The 22939-nt window shown below is 41.3% G+C and overlaps 1 protein-coding gene across 5 annotated transcripts; it reads left to right on the top strand.

Moving 5' to 3' along the window:
• The first annotated feature begins 8309 nt into the window (after positions 1-8309).
• Positions 8310-21755, top strand: LOC119276234 (transcriptional corepressor LEUNIG-like). Of its 5 annotated transcripts, none has more exons than XM_037557263.1 (18): positions 8310-8643; positions 9664-9761; positions 9875-9984; positions 11312-11686; positions 11821-11903; positions 12875-12962; positions 13060-13135; positions 13286-13335; positions 14377-14676; positions 15347-15517; positions 16339-16569; positions 16639-16753; positions 18724-18833; positions 18911-19060; positions 19203-19367; positions 19466-19585; positions 20866-21072; positions 21354-21755. In XM_037557263.1, exons 1-18 carry the CDS (start codon positions 8612-8614, stop codon positions 21498-21500), a joined length of 2628 nt encoding a protein of 875 aa, XP_037413160.1. In that variant the 5' UTR covers positions 8310-8611; the 3' UTR covers positions 21501-21755. The 5 variants fall into 5 exon arrangements, with proteins under 5 accessions (XP_037413160.1, XP_037413159.1, XP_037413157.1 ...); XM_037557262.1 differs by having other exon boundaries at positions 15314-15517; XM_037557260.1 differs by having other exon boundaries at positions 14374-14676; positions 15314-15517.
• The last annotated feature ends 1184 nt before the right edge of the window (positions 21756-22939 follow it).

The following is a 22939-nucleotide window of genomic DNA, read 5'->3' as shown; positions in this document are numbered from 1 at the left end:
ACAATCAGTGTACTATAGGATGGTACTAACTATTATACCTTGTCTTTTTTATTCCTTTGCGCCATTTCAAATCTAGATAAGATATTTATGCATATCCTTGTTTTCAGGCCTTTTCAAAGTAGTTCACTGATGATTACCTTTCAAACCACTTGTATGGTCAGGAGGCGAGGAAGGTATTCATAGAACACCCATGGTACAATATTGAAGTCTTCCTGAAGAGGATGAAGGATGGACGGTCAATCATCCACATGCACTGGCCTAAAGTTACAAAGACCTTCAAAATCAATGAAGGCTCAATATTCGCCTTCCGTTTCAGCAGTTTTCCAGATGAAATTTATCTGTCTATCTACTGTCTATGATGCTAATTTCCAAAGGTTATAGATGTTGCATGTGAAACTTGGTGCTGGTGCAATTGTGTAATGGGGTAGCTAGCTATATGCCCATATGGTGTAACTGAGTGCTGAAGCTATATGATGTTGTACTCTGATGTATTTCAATTATGAAATCTTGGTTCTGTAATACAAAAATGAAATATATTGTGTGCTTAATATGAAATATCAATTTGATTAATAAATGGATTATTAATAATAGGCCAATTGAGAAAAAGGTTATTTAGAAAACACCATGGGCGATGACCTCAAACAACTCACACAGTTTCTGGGAAGAAAACATGTTGGATCAATGAACAATCACACACGACTTCCTCTTGAAAACTATTTGTGTTAGGCCACCTTGCACAAAAATTTTCCACATAAAAAATGTGTGCGATGGTCAGCCTATGCGACACGGTTTCTTCTACGCATCGTGCGTGATGCATTCAATAACGCAAATGATAAAATTGTTAATATCATCTGCAATGGCAGCGCTATCATAGACGATTTGATGGGGGAAATTGTGTGTGATGTACGTGCGAACGAAAACATTTGTCTAGGATTCATTGTGTGGGAACATACGCACAGAAATGTTCTTCTTGGATTGACTGTGTGAGATGTACATACAAACAGAAACGTATTCCTTGCATTGACTGTGTGGGATGTACATATATACTAAGGGAAACGTTTCTCTGGGATTCACTGTGTGGGATGTACTTACAAACGGAAACGATTGGGCCTGTATAATTGTATGTGATGGCTAGCCGGATCGCATACAAGCTCATTTTGCGCAGTGTGTGTGACCGGAAGGCCTATCCCCGACAGTTTCAGGGTCGCATGGGAAGGACCCCCCTATTGCCCACACTAGCAAGGCGACGGTTTTAAATGTCGTCATGGAAAGGGGTTAAAAACTGTTTGTATATCAGCTCGCTGTACCAGTGATTGTATCATCCACATATTGAATAACCCGAAGGTTTTCTGAGGTGGGCTGATCAATTGGAAGATTAATGTGTCCTTCCAACCAAGCCTTGTTAATTGAAGATAGTAGTAAATCAGCCACCAGCACGAATAGTAATGGGGACAGTGGGTCACCCTGCCTCACTCCATGCTTACTTAAATTTCGTGCCAGGTATTACCGTTGAGAAGCACAGATGAAGAGCCTAAGTCAAGTATCATTTTAATCCACATGCACCATCTGTCATTGAACCCTTTGCATTTGAGCATGTTCAAGATAAAAGAATGTTCCATTGTATCGAAGGCCTCTTCAAAATTGAGTTTTAGGATGACAATCTCTCTGCCATACTGTTTACATTGATGCAAGTATTCGAATGCCCATCCTAGACAGTCATGTATAGTGCGGGTCTTAATGAAGCCGTATTGGTTTCGATGTGCCACTTTGAGGATCCATTTTGGCAGTCTCCCTGCAATAATTTTTGTTATGACCTTGAGTACACAGTTTAAAAGTGAGAACGAACGATAATCGTTGACCATTTCTGGTGCAAGCTTTTTTGGGATCAAAGTGATTAGAGAATTATTCAAGCAATTTAGATTGATCTTGCCTTCATAGAAGTCATCGCATAGCTGATAAAAATCCTCTTTGATAACATGCCAGCAAACTTTCAGGAAGTGTCCATTGAAACCATCCGGACCTGGCGCACGATCAACAGGGATAATTTTGATTACATGATCAATTTCTTCCTTGGTGAAGGGTATCGATAATTCTTCCAGCCCCTTACATTTTTGTATCAGTTCTGAGATCTCAAAATCATATATGAGTTGGCTAGAGACCCCCATTCTCTTCTTGAAGCAATCATAAAACGCAACGGCTTTTTCATCGTGATTTTCAACCAAACGACCATCTAGCATCAGCAAATTTGGAATGGAATTTCTTCGCAATCTCTCAGTTCCTCGAGCTTAGAAATATTTAGTGTTCTCCTCACCTTGAACTGCCCAGTGAAAAGTACATCTTTTTTTTTCCAATAATCACTTTGGTATCTTAAAAGCCTTAAAAGGTGTGACTTTAAAGTGTTTCTAAATTTGGTTTCAGAGTGAGTTGCCAAAGCTCTTCAAGGTTGTCTAACTGCAACAAAATCTTGTTACAATTCTCAATGAGCAGTTTAAGTTTGGAGATAGATTTGCTCCACTCCTTTAGAGCATATCAGAGTCTTTTTAATTTGGCAGATATTCTAGTAGCACTAGAAGAAGCTTTGATTGGTGCATTCCAAGAGTTTTGTACGACTTGCATGAAACCAGGGTGAGAGGGCCAGAAATTTTCAAAACAAAATAGTTTGGATCTAGAAATGACCATTTCAATAGATAATACACAGGGTACATGATCCAAGATAGGGCGTGCTAGGGGCTTTACCGCTGTGTTTGGAAACTTTGAAATCCATTCAGGCGACGAGAAAAACCAGTCCAATTGCTCCAGCAGTGGTGTTTGTGCAGGTTACTCCACGTATATTTTCTTCCTTTGACTCGTATCTCCAGCAGAGCCAATGCACTGATAATTCCATTGAATTTGATAATATCATCAATATTTCCACATGGCAAATTCCTAATGTCCAAGGGCCATATAAAGTTAAAGTCCCCCATGAAAAGACAAAGGTCATTTAATTCAATATTTAAGCTTTCCATCCACTCTGTAAAATTGCCTCTGTCTAGCCCATCACAAGGCCCCAATATATTTGTAATCGACCAAGATATATTAGATTGCACTGATGTCATTTTAATTGTAAGAGCAAAAGGAAGTTTATGTACAACCCGACCCATAAATTGACTACTACACCAAATAATTATGAGACCACCCGAAGCACCCCCAAAAGGAACAAATTCAAATTTATCGAATCTCCTAGGACAACATTTTTTAATGAAAGAGTGATCAAAATCATCTTTTTTTTGCTTCTTGCAGACAGACAATCGAGTAGTTTTCTTCATTTATTTTATTGCGAAGCGCATCACACTTGGTATCGGAGTTCAGACGCGCACGCTCCAGCATATAATGTTTCACAAAAGCGACGACATTAAGGTTCACAACAAATTAAAGTGCGGAACACAAAAATAAAAGATAGGAAGACAATTAATCTTCATCGAGCCATAGTCGGGCGCTTCCCCTTGTTCTTGAGAGGGGCCAGGAGCTTTTCCTTGGTGATTTCTTCTTGTGGCACGACACAAGCATTTGTACCCAGGTACTACATCGTCTCAATCGGGGTCAGAGGGGGTACCTGATGTTCTTCAACTGGTTTGTTGTGTCAAGCTGCTGCTGCTGCTTCACCAGAAGTTCGGGGACACACCTTGGTTAAACATGCGAGGTTTTCTTCTTCAGCTCTGCCATAGACAGTGCTTTGAATCCCATGTATCTAGTGGCTCTAACGCTGCGCCTAACCTTGGACACATTTAGAAGAGTAGCCTTGCAACGTCTTTTCCTATAAGTGGCAATGTCCAGGTCCATCATGTCTTGTTGCATAACCTGGGAGGAAGCAGATTTAGAAGTAAGCATGTCCTCCATTGCCATATCTCCCTGAGAGAAACTTGGCAGCAGGTTATTTAGACTTTCACTAACATAATCAATGCAGACAGTCCAAGTTTCAGGTGCGAGGTGTATGGTATTGGTCCCAGGAGTGAATGGTGAGAAAGAGAATTTAGTAAAACATGCAGCCCCACCATCTCATTCAGAGCAACCTGCAAACCCTTATAGCAAATCTCTTCCAAATAGTCTCCAATGCATACTCATCCCTATTCTAACCAATTTTAGGAGTGAACGGAAGAAACCCGAGTCCTGGTCTAGAGGGTAATGAAGAAGCGCCGCCGCCCATGGGTGTGTCACCACATCCAGAACAATTGTCGTCTCTGAATGCAATGCAACAGAAACAACATAATGCACATGTGTGGCATCTTCAAAATGCAGCAAATGCCTGGGAGGCAGCACCACCGCCACCACCACCTCAACAAGGTTGGAGGGTATGGCCTGAACTTCCCCCAATTCCACCAGCTTATCAAGGTTTTAGCTACAGGCAGTTCACAGGATATGATGGACCATCAATGATAGATGGGATACAAACAGAGGACTCTGGGTTTAATGATGACCTAAGAGTTTGGAACGAACACATGGCTATGATCGATGAGGTGTCTGAAACGTTCATTCAGGGAAGAGAGGCAGGGGATTTTACTTTTAGACAAGTTAATGCTCATGAGACAATAATAGAAGTGCGTGTTGAAGAAAGGCAGACATATCATATGTGATAGCCTTATTACTTCGCATGGAATCTTGAGCACGGCCATAGTAAAGACCGGAATTGATTGAATGACCGCTTTCAACAAGATTTCTTCCTCCCATTGCTAACATTTTTTCCTCCCATCCCTTTAATCTAGCCACCACCCTTTCAAGAAAATGTATGAAGCTATTAGATCTATCTACACCAACCATTTATAGTAAACCAATATATTTATATGATAAGGATTCTGACATAATATCCAATTATGAACAAATCTCTGTCTTCCACCTTCAAATATAGACTAAAAATATGCTACACTTTGCTTCGCTTACCAATTGTCCCGAGTTTGCACAATATTCATCAAAAAACTGTCACAATGAGGTTACATTATTCAAGTCATCCTTCACAAGAATTAATGAATCATCAATAAAAAGTAAGTGTGACCCTTATGATGCATTTGTGCACACCTTAACTCCCATAATCCTACCAACCTTCCCTCTATGAGCCAATAAACTTGAAAAATCTCACGTGCACAAATGAAACAAATAAGGTGATAAGGGGTCCCCTTGCCGGAGCCCCCTTTTAGGAATGGAATCTTTTGTGTTCTTGGTCATTAAAGTGAACTTTATACTTCACCGAAGTATTACATGCCATAATCATACCAACAGAGTCACCATGAAAACCCAATCTCAACATCATTTTTTCTAGGAACCTCTATTCAACTCTATCACACGCCTTATGCATGTCTAGTTTCACTGTACTATTTTCCCGACTTATTATGCTTTAATGTATGGATATATTCATAAGCTAACAAGATACTGTTAGTAGTTAACTTGCCTGTAATATAAACACTTTGCACATGGGAAAGTATATCATCAAGGACATGCTTCAGTCTAAGGGTGATCATCTTTGAAATTATCTTTGTAAAGGGTTGTACATAGGTTGATTGGCCTATATTGTGTGATACATTCTGGATTCACAACTTCTGGAATGAGCTCAATAACTATATGTTCCACCCCTCAGGAATTTATTATTCACAACACCAAGAACCTCTCCTATGATTGAATCGCCTAGGATGTGCCAACATTTTTTGATAAATATAACATGCAAACCATCAACCCCCAGAGCTTCCATGTCTCATATAGAAAATAAGGCTTCTCTTAGCTCTTCAACCAAAGGTTTTGACAGAGACCCATTTGTATGTTCGTTCACCCGGGACACCACTTTGTCCAATAATGCAGGATCTATCTCATCAAATTTAGTAGCTCTGAAACAAGTGGATTCAAATATGCAATACCTTCATGCAACTTACCTAGATTATCCTAAGCCTTTTAATTTTTTTCTCTATTTTCTCGTTGTGACAGATTGGTGGAAAAAGAAGTATTCCTGTCACCAAACTTCATCCAGTCCATGTAGCTTCTTTGGAGATGGCACATCTCCTCCTACTGCAATAGTTTCTCAATCTACTCTACCGTCCCTCTTTGCTTTGCAAGATTTGAATCATTTAGTGGTTGTCGTGTGACAACTTCTAATCCTCGCCGAGCTCGCCTTAATCCGCCTTTTGTGCTTCTCAGGACCCTTATGTCTCACTGATGTAACTGTTTGTGAAAACAACCAAATTGCCTGCCAAATTATTGGTTTGAACTCTATTTCCTGCCATCCCGGGGCCCCTTGGACCATTTCCTTAAAACGGGCTTCCTTTAGCCATTTAGCCTCAAACCTCAATACCCTTGGTTTGCATCCTTCTTGGGTTATTTGGGCCTTTGTATTCATAAGTAAGGGCCTATTATCCAACTTTGCATAACCCAGGTGTGAGAGAGTTGCTTCTGGGAATTTATCCCTCCACTCCTCATTAACTAGTGTCCGATCTAGTTGCTCCCTTAATAAGACCTCTATGCCATGTGAACTTATCTCAAGTGTACTCAAAACCTAACAGTTCACAATCTGCTATCGCCACCATAAAAGCTTGCATGTATTGATGCAGCCATGGGTTTCCTCCTCCTTTCTGCAAAGCAAATAAAAATTCATTCATATCACCAATTACCAACCAAGGAAGGTTATTGACTACATGCAGATATCGAAGACAAGCCCATGCTTCATGTTTGTTTTCCCATTTTGTCTCTCCATACAAACCTATCATCCTCCAAACATTATTCTGACCCATCGGACCCCCAGACCCTATGCAAGCGGGAGCTACATTCACCGGCCTGCCCTTATTCCAACGTACACATCTATGAAAAGTTTGTTTTCTATCCGAGGGTAACCATAGCCTCATTCTTCTAAAGCAAGAGCAAGCTGCCACTCCTACCATTACTACACACCACTTCCTTATGATCTATCTTCATACGTCTTCGATCACTTCCGTAGCCCAATCATCCAAATGAGTTTAGACGCGAACACAATATTCGGGCCTTGTAGCCATTTAATATCCAGAAATGCCCTTAGAACCAAGTCCCTCAAAAGCCCCCCGACAACTATAGCTTAGGATTTTCATTGTTCCTGAACAATTGCCATCTTGAAGGCCACCGATATAAGTTTTATTTTCCTTTTTCTCCCTCACCTCCCCTTCACGTGGTATCACCGATCCTGGAGCATTGACATTTGAAACCATACTATCAATAGCTAGACCATCAAACCCCTTTCGTTTATTTTCTTTTGCACTTTTTTGAGGAGTTGAAGCCGTCTCTGATCCATATTCCCACCAAATAAGTCCACTATTTTGCGACCTTTGATGACACATCCACTGGGATTAAAGCTCCAACCAAGCTTTGCGCTTCTTTGACCCTCGAGTTAGAGTTCATAGCCAACCTCTTCCTCGCCAAAGGAACTATATCAGTCATGTTAATATCCTCATGATGGTCATTCTTTTTCGCATGTCCCGTCAAAAGATTTTGAGGTTCTTTGTATCCAAATGTTGCATTCCATCTCCAGCTACCTTGACCATCATAGGTTATATCCTCTTCTCTGTTACTATTCCAATTCCCATGTAGAACACCTCCTCTTCCAACCCCCCTGCCAAAAGGAGCACCTCCCCTTCCGCTTCTTTTACCCCTTCTAGAACCACGACCACCATCCCGATTTCTCCGTTCACCAGTTAAAATAAATTCCCCTTATTCAAACTTGGGCACAGCGTGTTATCCTGTTCCACATTCCTTATATCAATGACCTATAAGTCCATACTGGTTGCAAAAAACTGGTTGCTTCTCGTATTTTACTTGGTACAGTCGTTTTTCCTAGCCCTAGTAGTTGAAACAAATCTTTCCAATTTTTTATTCACATCAAGATTTACTTTCACATGAACAAGGGTCCAACATAACTTGTGTGAAGCTGACTTTGCACTTTCAGGATCTCTCCCATCTTTCTACACATTCTCTTGATCACCACATCATTCAAATAATTATCCGGCAACTTTAATACTCTTGCCATACAACATTTTTTCTCTCAAAGACACCGATCTAGGGTTCATGAAACCGTCATATTCCATCAAGAACATTGTCCGATTTCTAAACAACCATGGTCCATTAAGCATTGCCGTGTTCTAGTCCCCCAAGCATCCCTGGGTCATTTGAAAAATAATTATATACATAGCAAAAGTGTACAAACATCACATGATGGCACATGTGGTAAGCCATCTTGATAAAATATACATTACATTTATATATATGGAAAAAAGAAGGTGGGAAATCCGTGGGTCCCGTTGCGCTTCTATACCTTCTCTTTCTTCTCCCCTTCCTATCCAGTTCTCCCCTGCACACCCTCCTCGCGCTTTTGCAACTGCAAACTCCAATCTGTTCTCACATCTCTCGCCGCCGCCTCGCCTCACCTTTCCTCCCAACCGAGCTGCTTCTAGGTTTCGCCTCGGGTTCCTCCCTTCCGCCTCTCCTCGTCTCGAGCAACTCGCCCGTCCACCCGCTGCACAGCGGCTGCGTAGACGTCGGTGGCCGCGGCGGCCCAGGCGTAGCCAGAGCTAACTTTTCTCGTGGGCGGCGCTTCGGGGGAAGGGAGGCCGGTCGGCGAGCTGCGGTGGCCATGTCGCAGACGAACTGGGAGGCTGACAAGATGTGAGGATTTTGTTTCTTTCGTATTCATTCTGTTGATTCGCGGCATGTTTTGGCTGGGCAACGTTGTTGTTGCTTAATCTGGAGATTATTTGAGCAAAAATCACGGGAGGGGCTACGAAGTTTAAACTGAAGTAGTGGAGAGGAGACCCGTGGTGCGGTGGTGGCGCGTTTGGCCGCTAGGGTTTCAGGAGTTTTTTTTTTTTTGCGGGTTTGGTTTGAGCTTTGTTTTACCAGTTGAAGGACCTAGTGTTTTGACTACATAGCTCTTCAGTGATAATCTGTCGTGGTGATCTCTCAAATATCAGAAAAGTGATTTGGGGATTTGAGAACAGCAGGATAACTTGTCCATCAGATTTGAAATACCGGTAGTAATAGTTGACCTATCCATTATATATGGATATAAGAGAAGGGAGTTCGATTTGGTTCATGGGCCGCTGTAATCTTCTTCAGGAGGATAGTATGGAGGGAAGTACCAGCGAATAAGTTGATTCCTTACACATCGATGACTAGATTTGAACTCACATCTGAGTTTCAACATTTCTTGTACGAGGAAGGAGGTGAAATATCTCATTCTGCTTCTGGGAACTAGACCTACTAATACTTTTCATGATTTTTCAGTGTTTCACGGAAACGTGCACTAGCAAACCTAAGCATTTGTCGTACATAAGATCACTCTAGGTGACGATGTGCTAGTGATAAAATAAAAGTTGAAGAAACAAAATGAATATACATTGATGCAGCATAAATGTGCCATTCAAGTCTTAATGTTTTATGCCCAAGCTGGTTATTCACCATACTGGTTGCGGGTCTTTTGAATGGTATCGTACTTGTGGTTGAAGAATTCTACCCCCTCTGTCCAGAAATACTTGTCGGAGAAATGGATGTATCTAGACGTATTTTAGTTCTAGATACATCCGTTTTTATCCATTTCTGCTACAAGTAATTCCGGACGGAGGGAGTATGTCTTAGTGCATTTAACCTTCCCCCTAAGGACTAATGTTTAACTGCTTGCTGAAACAGGCTCGATGTTTACATATACGACTATTTTATGAAGAGAAATTTGCAGGCAACTGCAAAGGCCTTCCAATCAGAAGGGAAGGTTTCTTCAGATCCAGTTGGTATGTGCTTCTCAGCAAGTTTAGCTACTTATGTCTTGGTTTTTGCAACCTTTCCCTTTAAACATTTTGTTTGTGAAAACTATTGCTCACTTTTTAGCTGTGCTTCCATGCAGCAATTGATGCACCTGGTGGGTTTCTTTTTGAGTGGTGGTCAGTTTTTTGGGATATATTCATAGCAAGAACAAACGAGAAGCATTCAGATGTTGCAGCGTCATATATTGAGGTAAACAGTTATGCATTTGATTATCCTTATTATAATGTAATAAAAATCCTTTGTGACCTGTAATCTGATGTAAAATGTCACTAATTTTAGTCTGCAGGGCCTGGGAGGTCCTTTGGTTTACTACAATTTGTTTGCTGTTACTGCTAAATGACACTTAAAAGGTGTTTGGTTCATGAGTCAGTAACCAATTTTACTTGCAAGGCCTGTGAGGTCCTTTTTGTTTACCACAATTCATTTTCTATTGCCTTTAAATAACACTTAGGAGGTGATCCATTTACACCGGTGTTTGTTTTGACTGGGTCATAATCAGTTGCCGCAGTATCAGTTTCCGACCTAGTGGAATTCCGTTTCCGCCCGAGATCCGGTGTAATCGCATATGAGCTCCTGTAAGAAAAAAAAGGAAAATCTCCCATACGAGTTTATCCCCAGGAGACCACGATGTATTCTCCACGATCTCCCCTCGCTAGAGGGCGCCACCGTCGCCACAAACCAGTCGCGTCATTCTTCCCTTCCGTCAAACTGCCAGACCTGATTCATTCTCCATGACCCCCATCTCATGCAATTGGATCTTAGCGACGCCAGAGTTTTGGTCGAGGCATGGTGGAGACGTGAAATCGTGGCTGGGCTGCCACTGAGGAGATCTTTTGGGTTTTGATTGATGCGCTCTAGATTGATTTTTTCTAATCTGCTATGTCTTGTGAGGGCTGATGCAATTTTTGTTCTTCCACGTGCTATTTTTTTCCACAGATGAAATCCCTTCTAATCATTGAAATTTTTGTAAATTGGTGCTGGACGTAAATGATTCAAAATACCAATTTGTATCCTTCGTTGTTTGGTGGTTTGAATTCCATTTGTGGATGTTCTTCCTAGTTGCATCCTACAGGTTAAAGAACACAGACCTAGCTTTGCAATTAGTTAACGTCATATTTCATGGTAACCGAACAAGATTGAACTTTCTTCCATTCCATTCCATTCCATTTACATTAACAGTGTGATACTGTTATTCCACCATGTTTACCTTTCCATTACTTCTGACAAACTAAACAAGTTCTTAGTTCTTAAACTTCTTGTTACATGTGTTACATCCACTATAGCTGGGAAATTCCGCTGTCATCACATATGTTTTATTTTACATATTAATAATACATTGTTGTTTTCTATGTTTTCGCTTGTCAAGGGCACTTTGTTGCATATTGATCTAATTAATTGCATTAGAAAATCATAATTTTATTTGTGTTGCTTTTGCATCAATAGCTGTGATTCTGGGGCATCTTTTGTCCTGGATTGGTAGTTCTAACTCAGCTAGAATGTGCTGCTCTCTTTTCAGACGCAGCTCATGAAAGCCCGGGACCAACAGCAGCAGTTACCTCAACAGCGGCAGCAGCAACCACAGCATATACAAATGCAACAAATGTTGTTACAAAGAGCCGCACAACAGCAGCAGCAGCAACATCAGCAGCAGCAGCACCAACATCAGCAGCAGCAGCAGCAGCAGCAGCAGCAACAGCAGCAGCAGCAACAGCAGCAGCAGCAGCGTAGAGATGATTCTTATCTTCTTAATGGTACTTCAAGTGGACTTTCTGGAAACAATCCTTTAATGCGACAAAACCAAAGTACTGCAAATGTTATGGCGACCAAAATGTATGAGGAGAGGTTAAAGTTGCCTTCCCAGAGAGACTCGTTGGAAGACGCATCTATGAAGGTATCACTGTAGCTACATCCATTGTTCTAAATTCTCTTAGTTGACTCCTCAAAGGTTTTCATTTATGTTTTCCTCAAAAGAAAAATAAGTTCATTTGTTATTACTCGTTATGACATTGAAACTTTCGGTTGCAGCAAAGGTATGGAGAAAATGCTGGGCAACTACTTGATCCAAATGAAACATCACTGAAAGCAGCTGCAAGTGGACAATCCTCAGGGTACTCGCTGAACTTGTAAATTATGAAGTGCTTTAACAAAAAATGTTCTGCATACAGAAGTAGCTGATGACATTTTAGCATTCTTGTTAAAAGTAACAAAATCATCATTCAAATGCCACACTTACACCTGCTGGTGTGGCTGGCTATCCTTGCTGCCTTCTCCTTAGAGCCTAGAGATGTCAATAATCCTGGACGTGCATCAATTGTAAGGTTTTCAATGTGTATGGAGTGTAGATGCGTACGCCCTATGAATGTAGGGATGAAAATGGAGTGAAAACTTTCCGCTTTTGCGGAGGAAAATCTGAAAAGGAGAGGAAATATGGAAATGGGAATTTGCAAAACGGAAACGGGAACATAATTTTTTATGCGGAAACGGAAACAAAAACAGAATGGCATTTTCCGACGGAACAGACATGGAAACGGAACTCTCCGTTTCCGTGAATATAGAATTTCCGTTCTTACTATGGGCCTAAGGCTGTTTTGTAGCTCAGCCACCAAACAACACACAATGACACAGTGAGTAGAATGGCCCATGTGAGGCCCAACTTCTACTACCACGCACGTACTCAAATAGACCCTATACGCAATTGTCCAGTACTACTACAATACTATGCTAATTCACTAACCTAATCATATTACTCTGTAGCTATATTAACAATTGATCAATTTTATGGTTAAAGTGTGTTTAAGTTCCGAGCAACACTTGCTTTTGTTGCCGCATCCACTGCGTATTTGCTCTGTGTTTGTTCCTGCTAGTAACTGTTTCCATATTCATTTCCGGGGTTTCTGTATTTGTTTCCGCTTCCGCAAAAAAATATGAAAACAAATGTGGTAGCACCCAGTTCTGTCCGTTTCTGTTCCGTTTTCATCCCTATATGGAAGGACATACTGTTTCTTTATTAGTCAGATTGAATGATATATTTTATTCCGTATTTTTTTCTTAATATGTTAAACATTTGCCCCCTATATAGGCAAATTTTGCATGGTTCCATTGGTGGTTTGTCGGGCACTATGCAACAAATTCAGGGTAGAAGTCCCCAACTTCCAGGGCATGCTCAGGTTAGTCCCTTGAGTCTTCCTGATTTATCTATTATCTGTCAGCCCTAACTATACCCAGCTGAAACAAGAAAATACTATTTATGTGTTCTTTTAGCAGAGTATCAAGACAGAGATAAATCCCATTTTGACACCTAGAGCTGCTGGTCCTGAGGGGTCATTCATGGGTCAACAAGGTAATATTTTTATTCTTCTCCAATGAATTACTATTCTCCACTACTCACGTCATTTTTTTTCATTTTTCCCACTATTCTTATTTCCAATTTTGTATTTATCTTAGTTGAGTGACCAGTTTTGTGAGGCTAATTTAGATGCATTCTTAACAGGATCTAATCAAGCTGCCAATAATTTGACTCTCAAAGGATGGCCACTCACAGTAAGGGTTTAGTTTATGACTAAACATTTACTATTTTGTGCTTCATCACTGTTGTATTCAGGGTTCAAATTTGTTGCGGGAGATTTTAAGCCTAAGGGGTTTCTGTATTAAGTGTCTGAGTTTAATTCATCTTTTTTAAAATTGAAAAGGAGATTTTTTTCCAGTTACGTCAGTAACCAGTCAAAAACTGCAAGGGCCCCAACTTGAATCCTAGTTACGTACACTCCACTTATGATTAATGTCCTTCTATTCAGTATTGATTCAGCTTAGACTGAATTCCCCTACATTGACGAAACCTGACAATTATTTTATGGGACACACACACTTGCCATGGTTGGTAATAGCATAGTATTTTTTGCAGTACTTTACTGACCAAGGGGAGCATCTAAATTTGCGTTGATCTGTTTTGTGTTTACCTGGTACATTATGACCACGTCTGTTCTTTCTTCTGTTGATTTGCACAATTTGATATTGCCCTAGCGCATCTCACCTTTATGCTATCATATCTCGGACCTTGTCTATGGCTCTCTCTGACCCCTGTACGTAAGTAATTTTGTGTGGTTTACATAGAGTTAATATATAGTGGTATCACAGACAATGTCATTGCCAGCAATTTGTGGAACAAAGGCTAGTTTTGTACTCCCTCTGTTTCATAGTGTTGGGCATATATATATTTTCTGTTTCATAATGTTGGGCATATAGTTTTTTCGGAAAGTCAAACCTCACAAATTTTGACCAAGTTTGTGGTGAAAAACATTTACATCTAGAATGCCAAACATATACCATTAGATTCATCATAAGATGTAGTTTCATATTTTATATATTTGGTATTGTAGATATAAATAGTTTCTTTATAAACTTGGTCAAAGTTTGCAAAGTTTGACTTTTCAAAAAATCTATATCGCACTACATTATGGAACGGAGGGAGTATTTCTTTTCCAATATAATGTCAAATAGCAAATATGTGATTTGACATCTGCTAGTAAGGGTGCTAAATTTTAACCTTGTTTTGACATGCATTCTGCTTGTTTATTTCAGCAGGGACTTGAGCAACTTCGGTCTGGAATTCTACAGCAGAAGTCATTCATGCAGAATCAACATCAATTGCAACAACAGATCCAATTTCTGACTCCACAACAACAGCAGCAGCTTGCCTTGCAGGCGCAGCAAAATATGGCATCCCCAACATCTAGTGATGTTGACAGCAGAAGATTGAGGATGATGTTTAACAACAGAAATGTAGTTCTTGGGCGGGATGGGCAGACAACAAGCGGTGGAGATATCATCCCAAATATTGGCTCTCCTAGTCAAAGTGGTGGTGATATAGACATGCTAATAAAGGTAGACCTTTTCATTTTTAACCGAGTGTTCATTTTCTTGTATTTTCTCCACTAGCAGGTTTGAATTTTCTCTTTGGTGAAATTTTATCTTCATTTTTTAATTGTGTCAAGTGCTTATTATATGAGGTAAGGCAACTCCTGTTCCATGATAGATGGGGGGTTCGATCATAGAAGATAGAACATCATGGCAAAATGTCATCATCTCAATCTGTTCATAATGTATTTTTGTTGCCTGATATCATATTCTGGCATTTTCTGTAATGACAAAACAATGAATGTGAGTTATTTTATATTCGCCATTTTACCTGACTGCCTAAACATCTAATTGCCCATAAGGTGCTTGGCATGGTAAGGCCAATGTTTTAATAGTGCAAAGACAACTTATAATGTTCATAATTTTTTCTAGCTCCTGGATTTATACTTTTATGGTATTGATTTTGCAGTTTTCTATCTTCCAACTCTGTTTTATTCCACTCATATAGTCATATATGTATTATGCTTCCCTGTTGATATAAGATGACCTAATTTTATGTTACATTTGTCTTTGATGATTCAAATTGTAGAGATGTCTTTGGGTTATTCTTCTAGCCTTTTTTTTTCTGCTGCCATGTTCTTATGTAGAATTTTCTGTTTAGTAGAAGAAAATTGCTAATGCACACCACCACCAGCAGCAACAGCAACAACTATTACAACAACAAAGCAATAGCCAACAGCAGCACCATCAGGCTGTCTCCAGTCAGCAGTCTCAAAGCTCAAATCAGCTTCTCCAACAAGAAAAGCCAGGAACTGGAAATATGCCTGTTGATGGGGGCATGCCGAATTCTTTTGGGGCCACTGATCAAGTAAACTTTTGCAGCACACAAATGCCTTTTATGGTTATTTTGCATTAATCATTAAACCTAAAGTCCTCCTGTTTATAGTATACATAAGATCTGAATGTGCTGATAACTTTCGTTCAAATCTTCCTGCCAAATAATGCATTTTCACACAATATAATATTAGCAATAACTGAGCTAAGTTTGCTGTGGTACATGATCTGGCCATGCCTACACCACTGTGTCTAGCTCCATGACCCATCTTCTAGGGTTTATAAAAACATACAATTGTATTCTTTGCTCGGCACTACAGTTCATTTGTCTATAGCACTAAATTGACTGAGCTGTTACTGCTCCTTGTCTCCCTTACTGTTACTCCTGATCTTCCATTTTTTGTTGTTGTTGACGGTTTTAGATCTACTTCCCAGCAGTGACTAAAAAATGACGAACCAGCTAGACCTCACCAGACTGGTAAAATTATATCAGTCTGGAAAGTGGTGCTTTCAGACTAGTAAAGATGTAGTGCAGAGCAAAGAATACTGTAAAAGTATATCAGTCCGGAAAGTGGTGCTTTCAGACTAGTAAAGATGTAACTTGATATTAGTGTTCATATAACACAAGAGAAATACAGTACTTCGACAAGAAAATGTGTAAAGAAAATATAGCAAACTGGAATGGATCATAGGAGACTGGCGGTAACCTCTTGGTTATAGGCTACCGGTCTCTCTCCGGTTAACTTTCAAAAACCGTCGTTTCATTTTTGCCTCCCACTGCTTTAGATTAGTGAAGTGACCGATACACTAGACCTCAGTTGTTCATTTACACAAACAATACTATTTGTTGTTCAGTTAACGAAGAAAAGAAAGAAGCCTGGCTCTTCCTCGGGTAGAGCTAATAGTTCAGGAACTGGAAATACTGCTGGCCCATCTCCAGGTTCTGCACCCTCGACACCTTCCACTCATACACCAGGAGATCCGATGCCAGTACCACAACTTCAGCAGAATGGTGTTTCAGCAAAACCCTTGGTAATGTTTGGCTCTGATGGCACTGGAAGCTTGACATCTACCGCGAACCCACTGGTATTCTTATGTTCGATCAAAATTTTCTTTTTTTTTGGGCAGTATAATAATAAAAATGCTTCATTACAGGGTGATGTGGACCGTTTGCTGGAAGAAGGATTGGATGAAAATGTTGAATCTTTTCTGTCACAGGATGACATGGATCCCAGGGATACCTTGGGACGCTGCATGGATGCTAGTAAAGGTATGCTTTTTAGTCCTGCTGATAACTGGTCCTTGTCAAGTTCAATCTGTGTATTCTGTTACTTGTGACCGAGGTAATGTAGCTTGATAAATAGCCCTCATTGCTGATCGCATGCCTATTTTGGGTACATTGTCCACAATCCTTATTCTAAGAACCACAGTGCTAAAGATAGCCAGATGGCGTGGCTGCTAGGTATTGTGTAGACATAGGTTGAGTCGAGAGAATAACTGGCAGAGTTTAAATTGCTTGTTCTTGCTTGCCTCAAACATACATGGCATCCTTATATAGTTGGATGCTAAGGCCCTTTTCCTTCCCTACAACAATATGGGCTCCTAATAATCTAGATTCCTTTATTAATCCTAAGCTTCATAATACAGTACTGTTTCCTAAAAGCACCCCTCTTTTGGTTTGCTTGCTGTTGCATGTCCTTGATCAAGGTCCAAGGTGCGGTGCACAGAAGTAGTTGTGCCCCGTGGCTACATCTCAACAATGTCACCATTGATAAAGTCATGGGGCCTTGGTTCCATATGGGAAGGGGGAGAGTATTTTCTGCATCTCTTTATTCTAAAACTGACTCCTAATGCAGCATCTGCGTTAAGCCACATCACTTTAAAAAGAACAGTCATCGGATTATATCGAGAATTAATCAAGTCAGTTAGATCTTAGCGGTTGGGGCCGACGAACAATGTGTCCTTTGACTAAAAGACACATTTGTTGGTGAAGATGTCCCTTGTTTAAAATACATCTACTCATGGGACACGACCATTGATGAAAAGATGTCCCTTCGTGGAGAGGCGTTTCTCTTGGTAAAATGATACCTCTTCGTGGAAAGATATTAGGAAAGAATCAAAAGAAGCACAATGATTGTAAGATTAACACGTCGCAAAATTCTGGTTGTAACTTCACGAAAGATGCTACCACTGAAATTGCCTTAGCTGTGCCAAAGTTTAACATTTTCATTTGTTTATGCACTTAAACAGTGATTGAAATTTGTGACTCTGCTTAAAAATATATTCAAATTTCATATACACGCATTTTAAAATAAACTTGTCCGCAGCAAAGCGCAGGTCTTAAACTAGTTAGATCCTAAAGCTGTCGTCTAATCTTGAAATTAAATGCGATTATGATATAACTTGCAAAGGTGTGCAGGATAGGGACCTGTGATATGATCATACCACTTTAGGGAACTATGCAATCCTCTCCGTAAGAAATGTCTTACATATTTATTCCTTGCTCCATGTAAGGGAGCTCCTGCTTGCTTGCAGCTATACCTTATGGACATTCAAATCTAGCTATCTTAGCAAAGGAAGTGACATTCAAATCTACAGGTTTTTCTTCTTCAGCCTTCTCGCCCAGCGTTGTCATTATTGACACGTTTTTGCGATCCCTGTTATTGAGATCCTCAATGACTACCACCAGAAAGGGAATGTGCCAACTGCCAACCATTCTTATTTGAGATAAGTGTCTCCACTATAGCACTAACGATCCTAGACAGCAGCGCAAGCTTGATTGGAGCTATGAACTATTTATAAAGGATCCCTTCCACTCTTGTGTGGAAAGATCCTTCTTCGTTCAGTCCAGTCTGATTTAAAACGTGTCGTCGTAGTATTTAAAGGGGCTGTTGTTAGGGTCATTCCTTATTATACCGGCAGATGACAGTTATCTGTATTTAGAAATGATAATTAATATGGGTGTGATTGTCATCACAATGGACTGATTGAGTAATCAGCCCTGTAGGTCCCTCTCTATTTAGATAGACCCCATCAACATGGCCATTCCCTTCTCCTGGTAGCAAAAACCTGGTCTGATTCTCAAAAGAAAACAGACCAGAAACTCGAAACTGTTACTATTTGCCACATGGCTTTATCAATTTTAGTTTAAGAGTAGGAAAAAAGGTGTCAAAAGTAGTAGTATCATAAATTCTTAAGGTGTCCAATTGCTGCAATCTTCTCAAGATCTGTTTGTTGCAGGGTTTGGCTTTGCTGAGGTTGCAAAAGCACGTGCAAGTGCAAGTAAAGTTGTTTGTTGCCACTTCTCATCCGATGGCAAATTGCTTGCTACTGGTGGTCATGATAAAAAGGTGTGGCTGTTGATGCAGAAGTAGCTATATTCTACCATTGTTAGAAAACCTTCAATCACACACCTGCCCCTCTGCAGGTTCTTTTATGGTGTACAGATCCCCTGAAGCCTAAATCCTCGTTAGAAGAGCATTCGTTTCTGATAACTGATGTTCGATTTAGCCCAAGCATGCCCCGCCTTGCTACATCTTCCTTTGACAAAACCGTACGGGTTTGGGATGCTGACAATGTATACTCCTTAGCATTTGTTTCCTCCTTTGAATACTCCTTAGCATTTGTTTCCTCCTTTCAATATATTTCTCGCACGAAGATATTGCATTAGAAACTGCTGCAATCTTAGTTTGTTGTGACTAACTGATTTGACTGTGCAGACTGACTATTCGCTCCGTACTTTCACGGGTCATTCAGCATCTGTGATGTCACTTGATTTTCATCCAAATAAAGAAGATATTATTTGCTCCTGTGATAGTGATGGGGAAGTCCGCAGTTGGAGCATTAACAATGGTAGCTGCCTGACCTGTGTCAAGGTTTTTAAGGTATTTGCCTATTCAGTTCTAATTTTCACATACAGCACAATTTTCTGCTCAAACAATTGTTTTTTTGATGGTTTTCTCTCATATTATTATCTTCGCAGGGAGGTGCCACTCAGATGAGATTTCAACCCCGCAAAGGAAAATATCTAGCAGCTGCATCAGAGAAGGCTATCTACATACTTGATGGGGAGACACAGCATGCTTGTAGAAGCCCTTTACAGGTTTGTTACCAAAAGATCAGCTACAAAATTTGTTGAGAGCATTTAAGAATGCATTTACATCCTTCTCATAAGAGCATCTCCAAAAAAGGATTATAGGGTAGGGAGAGAGAAGGTTTTTTGGCATTGTGGCTGTTGTTGCTTTTCCAGATGACAAAAAATTGGAAAGCAAATGAAACATGAGATCCAATGGTGGGGAGGCGGATCTGACGGCTGCCGGGGCTGAGTCGGTCGCCGGGCCGCCTAGGACAGGAGACCAGGAGCCGGGGCAGCGGCCAACTCCAGCGGTGGCGCGCCGAGAGCTCCGAAAGGGTCTGGCAGCTTGGCGGTGGTCGGGCCGCTCGATTGAAGGTCGCCCGGCCGCTAATCGACCTCGGCGACCAACTGTGAAGCGACGGTGACCATCTCTGGTGGTGGAGGGGGGCGGGGGGAATGACCGGAATCGGCGGCAGCGGCGGGGGTTGTGGCGGTTGTCTTGGCTGACGAGGAGCGGTGGGGTGGCTCCGGGGCTGGGGCCGTCGTGGGACCGGCGGCGAGAATATGTCAGAACCGGGTGATGGTCAGGCGACGGGGAAGTTTCAGCATGGCAGTTAGCTTCCCACCGCAGCGTTTTGGTATTGGGCCGCCGCTAGAGGGCTCTGGGCAGCACTTGGGGCTGAAATTTTGGGCCGCCCACAATTTTTTGCATCATCAAATAGAGATACATCCTCTGCTGGAGCTGGTTCTTTGGCCCAAAGTGCCTCAAACTGCAGTTGTTTGGGCACCGTGGCTGTTTTTCATCAGCTGTTGGAGAAGTCATTACTGTGCAAGTTATGCTGTGCCATGTCTTTAGTTTCTCCAGTAGTAAAAGCATTCCAATTGTCTAAGATAGCAGTGGACAAAGAAGGTTCACTATATGCACTTGGTACTAGGAGGAGGCTTTAATCAGTAGGTTTGCTGAAACCGAAATATGTTTACACCTTTCTGTAAAATTGTGTTCCTTGGTCCAAGAGTTTCCATATGACCTGCTAGGGAACAAACCGAGCATGGTAGTGTCCATTAGGTAGACACTGCATGATCAGACCAGTGCACCCAGAATAAGTTCCTCTTTGCTAATAATCATCTCCTATATGTATCAAAGGCATCAAAGATTATGATTCAAATGGTAGTTCCTCTAGGGATTTTATGAACCTTAATTATGTTAAGCTGTATGTTTCTTCCATCTCAAAAAAGAAGTTGCAAGTATCTTGTGGTCCAGTGGTGGTGGTGGATTTTTGAGTGGGAAGTTCTGTTCATGTATGCAGGGTCATGCAAAGGACATTCAGTCAGTTTGTTGGGACTCTGCGGGTGACTATCTCGCTTCTGTTAGTGAAGATGCTGTCAGAATATGGTCATTTACTTCTGGGCAGGATGGTGAATTTGTGAATGAGTTGAACTGCAGTGGGAACAAGTTTCAAACATGTGTTTTCCATCCAGCTCACCCTTCTTTGCTCGTCATTGGTTGTTACGAGGTAAGTTTCGAAAGTGCCCTTTTAATCCCGAGCCCAAATGCCCCCTATGAACAGGAAAAAGTAAGTAGAGAATTAATTGAATTTGGGCTCGATCTTAAAATAGCACTCTAAAATGCTTTAAAAAAATAGTCTTTTTGGAGCATCAATTTTGTTTTTTACACCCAGCTCAGTAGAAATGCTTTTTCAAGCTTACTGTTCATGAGGGTGCATTTGAGCTTGAGTGCAGAAACTCCATTTAGTGAGCATGCTGATAGTGTGTGTTGCTATACTCTGCCGTGCAGTCCTTGGAACTTTGGGACATCAGGGAGAAGAATGCCATGACCTTTAACAATGCTCATGACGGTTTAATTGCAGCCCTAGCAGCATCGAGCGCAACAGGCAAGGTTGCCTCAGTTAGTCATGACAGGCTTGTCAAGCTCTGGAAATGACTTGTAAAATAGTGACTGTTGTTTGTTGACTTTTACATTCTGTTGCTAGATTTTATAGAGAACATGATGGTTCAGATAACCACATGACAAGAAGGTACTAGCTAACAAAAGGCAGGTTTGCGATTTGTGGTTGTCTTAGTTGTATCTTGTATGCTGCTTCTCAAGTTTGTAACTCGTTACAGAATGGGCTGTTTGCCTGCTGTTACAATGAGGACTTTGTGCTGATTAAAAGTTACAGAACTACCCTTGCCGTCTCATGTATGCCCTTTTGGAAGTCACCGTCCTGAAGCCTTGTATCTCCCCTTGATAGGAGTAAGTAATACTATTTCCCAATCCCTATTTTATTGATTAAGAAAAACCGAGCAAATATTAAGTGTTGCGTGATAGGCCGCAACGTATGGGTCGAGGGCAAGGTAGCTTTTATTTTGCTGGCAAGTAGGAAGTCGCAATGCTTGCACCGACCTAGGGTAGGCCGATGCATCAACTGGAGAGTATGCCTAACGCACGCACGGTACAACAACTTCACTTTCACTAGTCTAGAGACTTGGACCATGTTGTGTACCCCCTCCATTTCAAAATAGATGACTCAACTTTGTACTAAAGTAATATAAAGTTGAGTCATCTATTTTGGAACGGAGGGAGTAGTAGATTTGGTGCCCGGTTCCTTTCCCTGAGATAAAGCAGCAGCTATGGGGCCACGAGCCATTGATCTTCCAGACGGTCCCTCTGACCGCTCTACGTGTTCCCTCCCCACCAATAAAGCGCTGCACACTGGACGCACTCCCATTGGTCCAAAATCCTCACCCCCACTCTACCCACCCGACCACCGCCACCTTTACCCGCAGCAACAACACACGCAAAACCTGAACTTCGGCCCACAGACATGTGGACCTCATAGCTCCGTCAGGCCCACCTCTCAGTGAGGTGCGCGTGCTTGTACTTGTAGCCGAAGCGAATTACGCCTTTTGCGCTCTCTTGTGTTCTACGGATGGGGCAGCAAGCAAGCGACACGTCGCGCTAGCGCTAGTACAAATCTCTTCTCTTACTGGCCAGTCTGGTACTCCTAGTACTCCCTCCGTTTAAGTGTGTAAGTCATCTTATGAAAACCAAATAATCCCAAAACACTTAAGCACGGTGCATTAAATTTTATCTCGTTTTTTGTTTCTTGACATATCAATCAATAAGAGATGTGGGGTGTACATGTTTTTAATGACTTGAGACTACCAAACACGACATGCAGTGGCTAGTTCATTGCATGCAATGCTATTAATTAGCAAATGAACATTAAGTTCTCTCGTTTTTTCCTTTTTTTTGGTCACGGTGCACAACCTAAGATGACTTACTCATCTAGATGGAGGGAGTAGATATTTAAATCCGCTTGCGTGCCACGGCAGCCATGGCGAGCGCGCCCAATGGGGTCGCGGCCTTTCACGTGCTGC

This window comes from Triticum dicoccoides, chromosome 3B (assembly GCF_002162155.2).
Source record: "Triticum dicoccoides isolate Atlit2015 ecotype Zavitan chromosome 3B, WEW_v2.0, whole genome shotgun sequence".
Classification (NCBI taxonomy): domain Eukaryota; kingdom Viridiplantae; phylum Streptophyta; class Magnoliopsida; order Poales; family Poaceae; genus Triticum; species Triticum dicoccoides.
The sequence above is the reverse complement of the archived record's forward strand: the minus strand, read 5'-3'. Positions and strand labels throughout refer to the sequence as shown.